General features: G+C 41.4%; 1 protein-coding gene across 7 annotated transcripts in view; it reads left to right on the top strand.

The window, feature by feature from the left end:
* Positions 1-12,391, top strand: part of pdlim5a (PDZ and LIM domain 5a) — a 254,170-nt gene that overhangs the window by 201,202 nt on the left and 40,577 nt on the right. For 6 of the 7 annotated variants that reach the window (XM_072583846.1, XM_072583851.1, XM_072583849.1 and 3 more), the window contains one exon: positions 247-479. In XM_072583846.1, coding sequence (XP_072439947.1) covers positions 247-479 — 233 coding nt within the window. The remainder of the gene's footprint in view (positions 1-246; positions 480-12,391) is intronic. The other variant, XM_072583847.1, reaches the window with a different exon arrangement.

Genomic DNA, 12,391 nt, shown 5'->3' with positions numbered 1-12,391 from the left:
CAGATCAGATATAAAGTGACTGATCTTTGACTTGTAAGTATTATGGAATCAATTCCACCAGGACCTACAAACCAACTTATGTTCACAAACAAAGACTGCTGAAAAGGGTCGACAAGTCTGGCAGCATCCGTGGAGAGAAAGCAGAGAGTTGTTAATTTTCCAGCAATTTCTGTTTTTGTTTCTGATTTCCCGCATCGGCAGTCCTTTTTGTTTCTTTATAACCAATTTCTGTTGCTCTTTTCACAGTGGGGATGCTGTGGATGTTCCTCAGCCCATTGGCCCAGCCACGGCTTCTGTCAAGCCCATGTCGAAGATGCCCAGTGGGATCTGTCACACCTCCCCCGTTGCTGCTGTGTCGAAGATGCCCAGTGGGATCTGTCACACCTCCCCCGTTGCTGCTGTGTCCAGCCCAACCTTCAAACCTAGTGGAGTTGCTGGATCTGCCAGACCAGCAGGTTGGCAAGCTGCCAACTCAGCAGGTAAAATGCAATTAATTTTGTTTTAATATTTTAAAATTGCGGATAACTTTTATGGATACAGTCTCTCATTGGCTTGTGAAATGATCATCTTTATAAAAGTCGAACCACCTCCAAGATTTGCTAAAAACGCACTCGTATCTCACGTACCTCCTTAAGGCCAACTCCAAGCATTTAGTCAAAAATTCCCAACTCGCTGAACTTAAATCTGCTCACCACTAAAGTCAAATGTGCTTGTAAGCAAACCTACTTGATAAAATAGAACAGCACACATTGAATTACAGCGTCATAGAGTGTGGAAGTAGGCCATTCAGCCCATCATGTCTGAACAGGCTCTCTGAATGAACTTTGCAACTTAGTGCCACTCTCCACCTGGAAGCAGGCACATTGATCCTACTCAAAAAAATCATCTAATGCCCTCTTGAATGACTCTGCTGAATCTGATTGGAGACACCGGTTTTGGACTGAGGTGTACAAAATTAAAAATCACACAACACCAGGTTATAGTCCAACAGGTTTATTTGGAAGCACTAGCTTTCAGAGTGCTGCTCCTTCATCAGGTGGATCTCCAAAAGCTAGTGCTTCCAAATAAACAGGACTGTAACCTGGTATTGTGGGATTTCTAACCCTGCCTAACCTGTCACCAATGTTACGTCCAACAAGTACATTCCAGATATTTGTAAATAAATATATTCGCGTATCACATTTGCTTCATTTTATAAATTACTTTAAATCTCTAACTCACTGGTTCTCGAACACTTTACAAGTGCAAACAATTTCTCCCTGTGGTATTGAAAACTTCTGTCAAATCTGCTCTTCGCCTCCTCCTTTACAAGGAAAGCAGTCTCAATGTCTCCGATGTTTCTTTGTAATTGAGGTTTCTCATCCCTGGGTACCATTCTTGTAAACCCTTCTATTTAATGTGTTCACATCCCTCCTGAAGTGTGACACCCAGAATTGAATGTGATACTTCAGCTGAGATTGAGCTGGGGTCTTATACAGGTTTATTATAGTGACCTTGCTCTTGTGCTCTATACCCAATAGTAGGTCATCTCTGGCAACTTAAACAAAAGCAAGGAATTCAACTTCATCAAATTCTTGTTTGTGCATCAAAGTCAAACCCCTACTTTATTTGATTCAAAATTTAGTCTTAACAATATATATTTATATGATGTCAACCTGAGGGCCATCTTCAGGGTCAGTTTTTTATATTGTTACAGCTTCGCATTATCTTTTGCAAAGGTCGTGGATGTTGACTATTTCCTTCCGATTCAAATATCTTCCTTAAAGCAACAATTCTTTTAACACTCCTCCTAATTCCAACCTCTTCGTCATTCCCAGTTTTAATCACTGCTACTTTGGCACCAATTACCGGATCCTTATTCTCAGAAATATTCTCCCTAGACCCCTCAATTCCTCCATGTCAGTTTCCACGTTTAGAACACTCCTTAAAACCAAGGTGTGTGACCAAACTTTTGGATATCTGACTAAATAGCCCAGCCACAAAAGGAGTAGTTTCATAATACTTGCTGTGGGATGATTAATTACATTAAAAATACAACATAAACTTTTCGTCAACAATAACTTATTTTTATTCAGACATTTTCACAATGGTAACAATTTCATGTGGGTGAGATATTTAGCATTAAGCAAGTAACGTAAATCTGATTAGAAACACAAATTGCTGTAAACTTCCAGCATCTGTGAAGGGGGAGAGAACTCCTGAAGAAAGGGACTGATAGCTATCTGATAGAAGAAGGAAATAGAATCTCAAGTCAGGGAGTTCCTATCAGAGAAGCAGCAGGGAACTAGTTATTAAAACAAAAGTTAGATTTTGTTATCAATGGTTTATTCTGTTTTAATCTGCCCTCCCACCCAATGGCTTGTGAGTGGCTAGATGTAATATATTTGCCTCATTGAGAAAACAAAACGTGTTGTGTTTTAGTTTTTTTTATCTTGCACTAATCAGGACAGAATTGTAAGAATGCCAATTTTCAAAGGGAACAACAATTTATACTGCATGAGCTACAGGTGGACTTTGATTGGTCAAGGCATTGCCATGGAGATTGTACTAAAGAGCAGTTGTCCCTTATGCTTTTGTTTAATTGACAAAAGTGCAAAGCATGGGAAATGCAGCTGATTAAATTTCTCCAGTTGATGACCTATCATCTAAACCTCAGCAGATCTTGAGGCGGTTGTTCGGAAAAGAGTGTAGCTTGGGAAAGTGGATTCAGTTAGTCACCTGATCAAAAAGGAGAAGGAAAATAGACAACATTTAAGGTGAACGAGAGCCAGGAAATGCTTGAAAGGTTCAGCGGTTCAGACAACAGTTGTGGATAAAGAAACATAATTAAAATTTCTTGTCAAAGAACTTGCATTAATAAATTGCTCTTGTTTTAATCTACATCATAGATCAGGCATTAGAATAATGTGAGTCAATTTCCCATTTGTTTCTTAAAATTCATTTATGGGGTGCCACAGTTGCTGGCATTTATTGCTCATCCCTAATTGCCCTCGAGATGGTGGTGGTGGGCTAACTGGCTTGCTGAAGGCCATTTCAGAGGGTAGTTAAGAGTCAACTACATGGTGTCACAAGACCAGAGATGAGCACCACATTTCCATCCTTAAAGAACATAAGAAAATCAACTTATTTTACAACAATCCTAGAGTCTCATGGTCTCCATTACTGAAACCAAATTTTAATTCCAAGTTTGTTAACTGAAATTAAACCCCTGATGTGGTGGGATTTGAACCATGTCCTCAGAACATTAGCCTGGACCTCTGGATGACTAGTTTAGTGAAATTCCCACTGTACCATCATCATCCCACCTTCAGTGTATTGTTGTAAAAAACAAGATGACCAGCATTAACAATTTGTTGTATAGGACAGCCTGGGTGCAATTATTTTTTTTATTGGAAAATTTGACTGGAGCCCAAATATTTAATATCTCTTGAAGTGCAACTGGGCTGTCTATGTATTTACCAGAATGTCATATACATACACCAAATATTCTTCACTGCTAGGACACATTGCTGTGTAGCAACTAAGGATTTAGCATAATTTAACAACTGAAAATATATTTTGACTTTAAAATCCAGCAAACATGATATATGTTGAGCAGGCGATGAGTGCATTGCTGAATATTTTTATCTGAAGGGCTACATAAAAAATTGATCTAATCATTGACCAATTGGCTGGCTGTAAATCACTAAAAAAATCCCTTAGCTTTGGTACAAACTGTTCTTGTGAATCAGCAACATCTTCCTAAAATTGTGGAAAACTGATGGAGCAATATTTTATTTTGAACAAACCTTTCCCACCGGGTGTCTGTTCAATGTCTTACCACATTACTACATTTTTAAGAGTGTTCTCCAGCTGTTCTTTCACTGTGACAAATTCCTGAAACAGTTTAAGTTGCAGCAAATTGGACAGAGCCATCAAATGAAACTGAAGGATAGTTTTGTTCGTGCCCCATGAGTATCCTAACAAAATTCTTGCACTAAGGTACAGGGCTTGTGAAGCTCTTGGATATGTGTTTTTCTACTCATTGATTCTCACTGCAAAAACCTTAGGCTGGTTACAACATACAGATAGGCCATTTGGCCAGTTGTATGCATGCCAGCTCCCTGAAGGATGACTCATCCAGTCCTACTCCTTCTCTCACAGCCCTGCAATGTGTCTTCCTTGGATCTAACTTCCTTTTGAAAGCTGTGTTTGAATCCATCTCCCTCACACTCTCATGTTAATGATAATGGCTGAATCAGTCACTTGCCAAGGATTGATTCACTCTGTGGGCTAGTTTATTCAAAACAGTGAAACACATCGTAAGTTGTGTAGCAGACATTACAACGAACCTCTGATTGCGGTGTGTGCAATTTGCAAACTCATTATGGACAAACTGATAGCAGTGGCAATTATGCTAGGTTTTGAAACTTCCAGATCTGGTGAAGAGTCATACAGGACTCAAGATATTAACTTTGTTTCTCTCAACACATATGCTGCCAGAACTGCTGAATTTCTCTCGTGCTTTCTGTTTTCTCAGCCCTCGTGGTTTGAACTCCTCTATCAATTCTCCTCTGAATCATCCCTTCCTAAAAAGGGAACAACCCTTCTTCTAACAAACTGCTCACACAACTGAACCTCTTCAACCCTGCATCGGTTCATGTAAATCCTTTCTATGCCCTGCTATACACTTCATATCCTCCTCAAAGTGTTTTACCTCGAAGTGGATATAATATCCTCATTGAAAATGAGCTGGAGTTTTAGAAAGCTTTCAGAAAATCTCCTTGCTTTTGTGCCCTATTTATAAAATCCAGAATCATGTACAGCTTTTTAACCACTTTCTCAACGTTTCTCTCACTTCTATTGATTGCCAATAGGAGTGCAGGAGCAAATGTACCTGTTATTTATGTTGTTGCTCCTTGTGTTTCCCACTAAATTCTGCTATTTCCCAAATACCTGTGTTGAATTTCATTTACATATTACACATTATATCTGTTAAGTGTTGCTTACCAGCCTGATACAGCCTCTTGAAATCAATCACTAACTTTCTCCCAGCAACTCCCAAGTTTTGTACTGTCTGCATATCTTGAAATTGTGTTTTACAAATCATATTGAGGACTATTTCAAGTAAAACAAGATAAGACCACAAAACATAGAAGCAGAAGTAGGGCATTTGGCCTATCAAGTGAGCTCTGCTATTCAATGAGATTATGGTTAATCTGATAACCTTCAACTCCACTTTCCTGCTCTTTCCTGATAACCTTTGATTCCTTTACTGATTAAAAATCTCAACTTTGTACATACTTAATGACCCAGCCTCTACAACCCTATGTGGTAAAAAAAAAATTCCATAGATTCGCTATCCAGTGAGAGAATAAACTTTTCCTCATCTCTGTCTGAAATATGCACCCCTTTATTCTGAGATTACACTCTCTGGTCCTAGACTGTCCCACAAGAGGAGACAACATTTCCACATCTCTCCAGCCATGTCCTCTCTGAACCTTGTGTGTTTCACCTGAGGTTACCTCTTACTCTTCAATATTTCAATAAATACAGGCCACTGTACTCACCCCATGGGACAGTCTCTCCATACGTGCTATTTGGAAGTGGGTACTGCAGATGGTGGAGATTAGTGTGGTGCTGGAAAAGCACAGCAGGTCAGGCAGCATCCGAGGAGCAGGAAAATTGACGTTTTGGGCAAAAGCCCTTCTCCATAAATGCTGCTAGCCTTTTCTGGACTGTCTCAGTAATCCTTCCTTTGGTAAGATGTGATTGAAGGTCAACATGTGTGTGAAGATTTGATCCAGGGATAGAGATTGTGTGCAAAAGACAGGTATTCAAAAGAATTTAGAATCTCTCAGTTTGACATAATCAAACTTGACTGTGGGTCAAATTATATGCAATTTTATACAGACTGCAAGCAGAAATGTTGCATGATTTAAGACACCAAAGTGGCATTCAACTAATCTTCCCAAGAGGAAATTAAAGATGTACTTTCATTGCCAGATGCATGTAGTTGTCATTGCTGTGATCAAGACTGGAGGAGTGCACTACTGTCCTAGTCCCACAACTCCACTCGTCATAACATAAAATAAAACTAATTTTTCATGTTGCCAAAGAGGCCAACTCAATACTTTATAAATGTCAGTTTTTAAACAATAAGAAACTTCATTGATTAATCTTAATGAGCACAGTTATGGGTTTATAAATAACAAAACATTTGTAATAAAGACAGAATAATTAGATAATGTCCACAATCAGTATTAAGAAGTATAAATGCTTATCCCTTTTAAATATCCCCAAATTACACCTACAGCGCCCCCCCCACCAACACACACACACACCCTACACACACACACACGCGCGACAGAGAAATAAATCTAATATAACTGCACAGATTGGGTTTCTGAACAAACAACAACTTTGGTGAATTGGTTATTCTTGAAATTAAATTGTCGAAGTTTGAGATGTTCCGGAGTCTGTTGCTCTGATGTTCCAACATATGTGATTGGCCGTCTCTGAAGTCTGGGAGGCTCAGCTTACTCAGGAAATACAATCTTTACATTTTTATTTATTTACTCTTACAAATGAACCAATAGTTTTTTATCCTGTACTCAGCAAGAGGTCTTTGTTTTGAGAAATGAAGGGGATCAGCTGGGTAGTTTGTTCTCAGCAAGCTTTCCTCCAATTCAGCTCTTCTTTTAACAGGCTTCCCTCTAACTGAACCAGAAATAAAAACGAGAACCTTCTCCAAGGCAGTCATTGTTCTAAACCAACCCCAGATCAAAGTAAGCTGTTAACACCAGTGTTGCAATTTACAGGAAGGCTTGTTGCAAAAGATCCCCAATGTCCACAGTGGACTACCAGTGACCATTTTTGAAGAAAACACTCCAGATATTTCCTTAACATTTGAACTAACCTGCAGAGCTTGAGTCCTCCAAGTATAATTGAATATAAAGCATCATCAGAATTCATCCAGAGATCATGTGTCAAATAAAACATCTACAATATTGTGCACGGTTTGTTTGCTAGAAAGTAACCAGATAAAGTCAAGAAACTGTCTGCTGTTAAATCATGGAATCTCTACAGTGTGGAAGCAGGCCAATTGGCCTATCGAATCCACACTGACCCTCTGAAGAGCATCCCACCCACACCCAACCCCCTACCCTTAGCCCTGCATTTCCCTTGGCAAACCAACCTAGCCTACACATTGTGCAATTAAACATGGCCAGTCTACCTAACCTGCACATCTTTGTCTGTGTGGGTTTCCTTCCCACAGTCCAATGTGCAAACTCCACACAGACAGTTGCCCAAGGGTGGAATCGAACCCATGTCCCTGGTGCTGTGAGGCAGCAGTGCTAACCTCTGAGCCATTGTGCTGCCCTAGATCAGGTGATGATTTTGAATAGGGTTGGGGAATTCAGTGGTAGCCGGGATGGCTTATTTTAGGGACACTGCAAGTGGAAACATAGTGATTCGGTATCATATTTGGTGCCGCCTCCAGGAAATAGATCATGAGGAATCCTACATTAAAAACCATGGATGTAACAAACTGATCATCAACTTTTAGTTTATGAGCAAACAAGACATTCTAGAGAAAACCAGTAAATGAACCTTTTAACTCGAGCACCCTGTCTTTGTCATTTAACAAAGATACTTTGGCCAAAGTACATCTGTTTCTCTCTCACTAGATGCTGCCTGGTCTTCTGAGTGCTCACAACATTTCTGATCTTACAAGGCATTAAAGTGAGTTTACTGCAAGGCAGTAAATAATAGTAACTCCGGTCATGCAGGTGTTCATGTCTCTTACACATCTTCACTCACCATAACTCATCCAATTTTGTCAACATATCCTTCTAATACTTTCTCCTTCCTGTCTTTAACCAGCCTCCTCTGAAAAGCATCTGTGCTTCATATTGGGGGCAGCACAATGGCTCAGTGATTAGCTCTGCTGCCTCACAACACCAAGGTCCTAGTTTGATTCGGGTGACTGTCTGTGTAGAGTTTTCACATTCTCCCAGTGTCTGCGTGGGTTTCCTCCGGGTGCTCCAGTTTTCTCCCACAGTCCAGAGATGTGCAGGTCAGGTGGATTAGTCAGGGGTAAATATAGAAGAGGGGAATGGGCCTGGGTGGGTTTTTGTTCGGAGGGTCGATGTGGGCTTGTTGGTCCAAGGGGCCTGTTTCCACACTGTAGGGATTCGGTTACGAAAAAATACAAATGGTGGTAAGTTCTCCATTGTCACCACTCTGTAGATGAAGACACTTAGTCTGAATTCACTTATTGGGGTTGTTGGTCATATCTTTCCTTCCTGATCTCTCCTTTGAAGTGTAACATCATTTCGACCTCCACGGCAATCTGACCATTTCATGATTCCAAAATCCTCTGTCAAGTCACACCCTCTGCCACCTTCTCTTTTGGAGAGTTTGGGTTACTTCGGGTGTCCTGTTCATAGATGTGGCGTCTGGTCCTTTTGGCGTCCACATAGTAAAATGAGCTTTCTGGTTCTTTCCATGTGCGTTTATTTACCATCTGGGTAACGTAGGGATTTAATAGCCAAGATTTTTCACCTTTCCAGCAGTTCATCACTAACTGAACATTCATCCTGTGACAGCGGACTTGCAGAGTGTAGCCTCTGAAACACTGGGCCTTTCAATGGGCTGTTTGAATTTGAGGGATGGGGCTGAGGGTTGTATATAATGTAGCTGCTCAATGTAAAGCAACATTTATGCTGTGTGGGATGAGGTATATTGGCAGATGCTGGATCACCTTTTAGCATGGATGTTGGATGACTTGCATTCCATTCCACAGAAACTTTGTGCAACCTCAGTTTAGATTTGTCAGACTTAGATAGTGGGGAGGATTATTATTTCTGGATTGGAAGAAGATTAAAATAAGCAAAGTAACTTCACTCAAAGTTTCTGTTAGCTATCAATGCATGAAATGAAAGTGTTGAGTTTATTCTTAAAACCTTGTGCCACCTGCCTGTATTTGATTTTAAGGTTTCTCGACAAATTACCTGCTGAACCAATTACCTAATCGTTGGAAGTAACGGGATTCATTTCAGCATACTCTTTTTTTTTTAAAAATTCACCCTGGTTTTCTGCAAGTACTCAGTTCCTCACAGTTTAAAGTTTTTTTTTTCTCTTGTGTAGACCCAGTTCAAGTCAGTGCTTTCCTCTCTGATCCCGGCTTGAAAATTGTGGTGACCCCTTAGTGAGAACTGAAGGAGTGTAGTGGGGATGGGTGGGGAATGAGAGAGTGGGGACTTGTTAGAGTGGGCGTACAACTGCATTAACTTGATTGGAGCTCCATCATGACCATCGCTTCTGGAATCCAACCCCTCACTTAAAGAAATCCTGTTCTCTGTTGCTGTGCATCTTGTGGATTAGCACTTAGTTCAAAAGATTATTTACTTCTGCTCTGTATATTCAATGTGTTAATTGATAGTCAGTAGCTTGGTGGGTAGGTTGCTAGAATACAAATCTAAAGGGCTAGAAATATAGTCGACTGACCTTAATTAAAATTTCAACACAGCAACTGAGGAAATTACGTAAAGTTTAAACAGCTAAATAAGTCTGGAAATAAAAGCTAGCATCAGTAATGCTGATGATTGAAGCAACTCGATTGTTCACTAGTGCTCATGAGGGAAGGAAATCTGCTGTCCTTATCTGGTCTGGCCTGTATGTGAATCCAGACCCAGCAATGTGGGTAACTCTTTACTGCTCTCTGAAATGGCTAAGCTAGCTGACCAGCTGTGAAGAAGATAACTCCTCACCCATGCTCGCAATGTGGCTACACTGGGATAATAAATGCAGGTCTTGCCAATCACATTTTGCATTCCAAAAATTAATGCAAATTTAAATTGGACTAGGTAATCATGACATTTTTCTTTCCCAGACTTTAACATTTTGTTTGCTCTCTCATGTGAAATGGGCATCACAGGCTGGGCCTGCATTTATTGCCCGTCCCTAGTTGCCCTTGAGAAGGTGGTGGTAGCTGTCTTCTTGAACCTGACGAAAGGCTTTTACCCAAAAAGTCGATTTTCCTGTTCCTCAGATGCTGCCTGACCTACTATGCTTTTCCAGTACCACTCTAATTTAAACTCTGGTTTCCAGCATCTGCTGTCCTCACTTTTGCCTTCTTGAACCTCTACAGTCCATGTGCTATAGATAGACCCACCGTGATGTTAGGCATCTTTGACCAGGTGGGAAGGGAAATTGCGGTCTCTAAAGAAGGAGGCCATCTGGTGTGTTCTGTGGTGGAACTGGTCCTCCTGGGCGCAGATCCGGCGGAGGCGGAGGAATTGGGAATACATGGTTAAAGATGCCCTCCAACGCATCTCGCCTACATCCCGCACCTCCGCCCTCAGACCCCACCCCTACAACTGTAACAAGGACAGAACGCCCCTGATGCTCACCCTCCACCCTACCAACCTTCGCATAAACCAAATCATCCACCGACATTTCTGCCACCTCCAAACAGACCCCACCACCAGGGATATATTTCCCTCCCCACCCCTTTCCGCCTTCCGCAAAGACCGTTCCCTCCATGACTACCTGGTCAGGTCCACGCCCCCCAAACAACCCACCCTCCAATCCTGGCACTTTTCCCTGCCACCGCAGGAACTGTAAAACCTGCGCCCACACCTCCTCCCTCACCTCTATCCAAGGCCCTAAAGGAGCCTTCCACATCCATCAAAGTTTTACTTGCACATCCACTAATATCATTTATTGTATCCGTTGCTCCCGATGCGGTCTCCTCTACATTGGGGAGACTGGGCGCCTCCTTGCAGAGCGCTTTAGGGAACATCTCCGGGACACCTGCACCAATCAACCACACCGCCCCGTGGCCCAACATTTCAACTCCCCCTCCCACTCTGCCGAGGACATGGAGGTCCTGGGCCTCCTTCACCACCGCTCCCTCACCACCAGACACCTGGAGGAATAACGCCTCATCTTCCGCCTCTGAACACTTCAACCCCAGGGCATCAATGTGGACTTCAACAGTTTCCTCATTTCCCCTTCCCTCACCTCACCCTAGTTCTAAACTTCCAGCTCAGTAACTGTCCCCATGACTTGTCCGGACTTGTCCTGCCTGCCTATCTTCTTTTCCACCTATCCACTCCCTCTCTCCTCCTTGACCCATCACCTTCATCCCCTCCCCCACTCACCCATTGTACTCTATGCTACTTTCTCCCCACCCCCACCCTCCTCTAGCTTATCTCTCCACGCTTCAGGCTCACTGCCTTTATTCCTGATGAAGGGCTTTTGCCCGAAACGTAGATTTCGAATCTACTTGGATGCTGCCTGAACTGCTGTGCTCTTCCAGCACCACTAATCCAGAATCTGGTTTCCAGCATCTGCAGTCATTGTTTTTACCTCGAAGAATTTGACCCTGCCATATTGAAGGAACAATGATATCACTCTACCTCAGGTTGGTGAGTGGCTAGGGTGAAGGTACGTTGATAGTAGCTCCATCACTGGTCAAAATAATTCTTTTCTTCAAAGGCCACTGTTGACAATTTCTCAAGGGCTAGTTTTAAATTTTCAGAGGCTACATTTTGGCTTTTACAGGTTCCTTTTTCATCCTCACTAACTTCATTGTTAGGTAATGTAATTACATAATAATTACTTTAGTTGTGTTGATGTCTGGGGTATTTAAACACTTTCATACAAGAAGAATCAGAAGAATTCAACAGTATCCTCAGTTAACAACATTGCTCTGTGACAGTTGAAGCCACAACACTCAAGACTCCTCCATATTTAAATTGGCACACGATAACAGGCATAAATTTGTAACAAGTTACTTTTCTTAAGAAATAGAATTGACATGCACATTAAGACATAAAAACCATGACTATTCCGCAGACTGGGGAAGTCATAGCAAAACAATTGCCTGTCTGTCTCTACTACAGGCAGAAAGTGATGTAGCGGTAACTGGACTAGCAATCCAAAACTCCAGGTTAAAGGGTTATGGGTTTGAATCCTTCATGGCAGATGGTAAAATCTGAATTAAGTTTAAAAAATATTCTGGAATTAAGAGTCTGAGGATGAGCATGAAATCATTGTAAAAACCCACCAGTTTCACTAATGCGCTTTAGGGAGGTAAATTTGTTGGTCTTACCTGGTCTGGCCTACATGTGACTCCAGACCCACCGAAATAGTGTTGCCTCTTACCTGCTGGGTAATAAATATTGGCCTAGACAGTGATACCCACAAATCAAAGAAGTTGCAGAACTTCGAATAATTCACAGAATGTGAGGTGCTTTGAAATGTGATAACACAAAAATGTAAATATTCATGAATTAAAACTATACAGCATGGAATCATCCAGTTGACAGTATTCATGACGATACAGACGTTTGTATATAATACTTTAACAAAAGTTTAAAAGACTGCATCTTTCTAACTC

The sequence above is a fragment of the Chiloscyllium punctatum genome, chromosome 14, assembly GCF_047496795.1.
Source record: "Chiloscyllium punctatum isolate Juve2018m chromosome 14, sChiPun1.3, whole genome shotgun sequence".
In the NCBI taxonomy this organism is placed as follows: Eukaryota; Metazoa; Chordata; class Chondrichthyes; order Orectolobiformes; family Hemiscylliidae; genus Chiloscyllium; species Chiloscyllium punctatum.
Note: the sequence above shows the minus strand (reverse complement) of the source record. Positions and strands in the feature narration are given on the sequence as shown.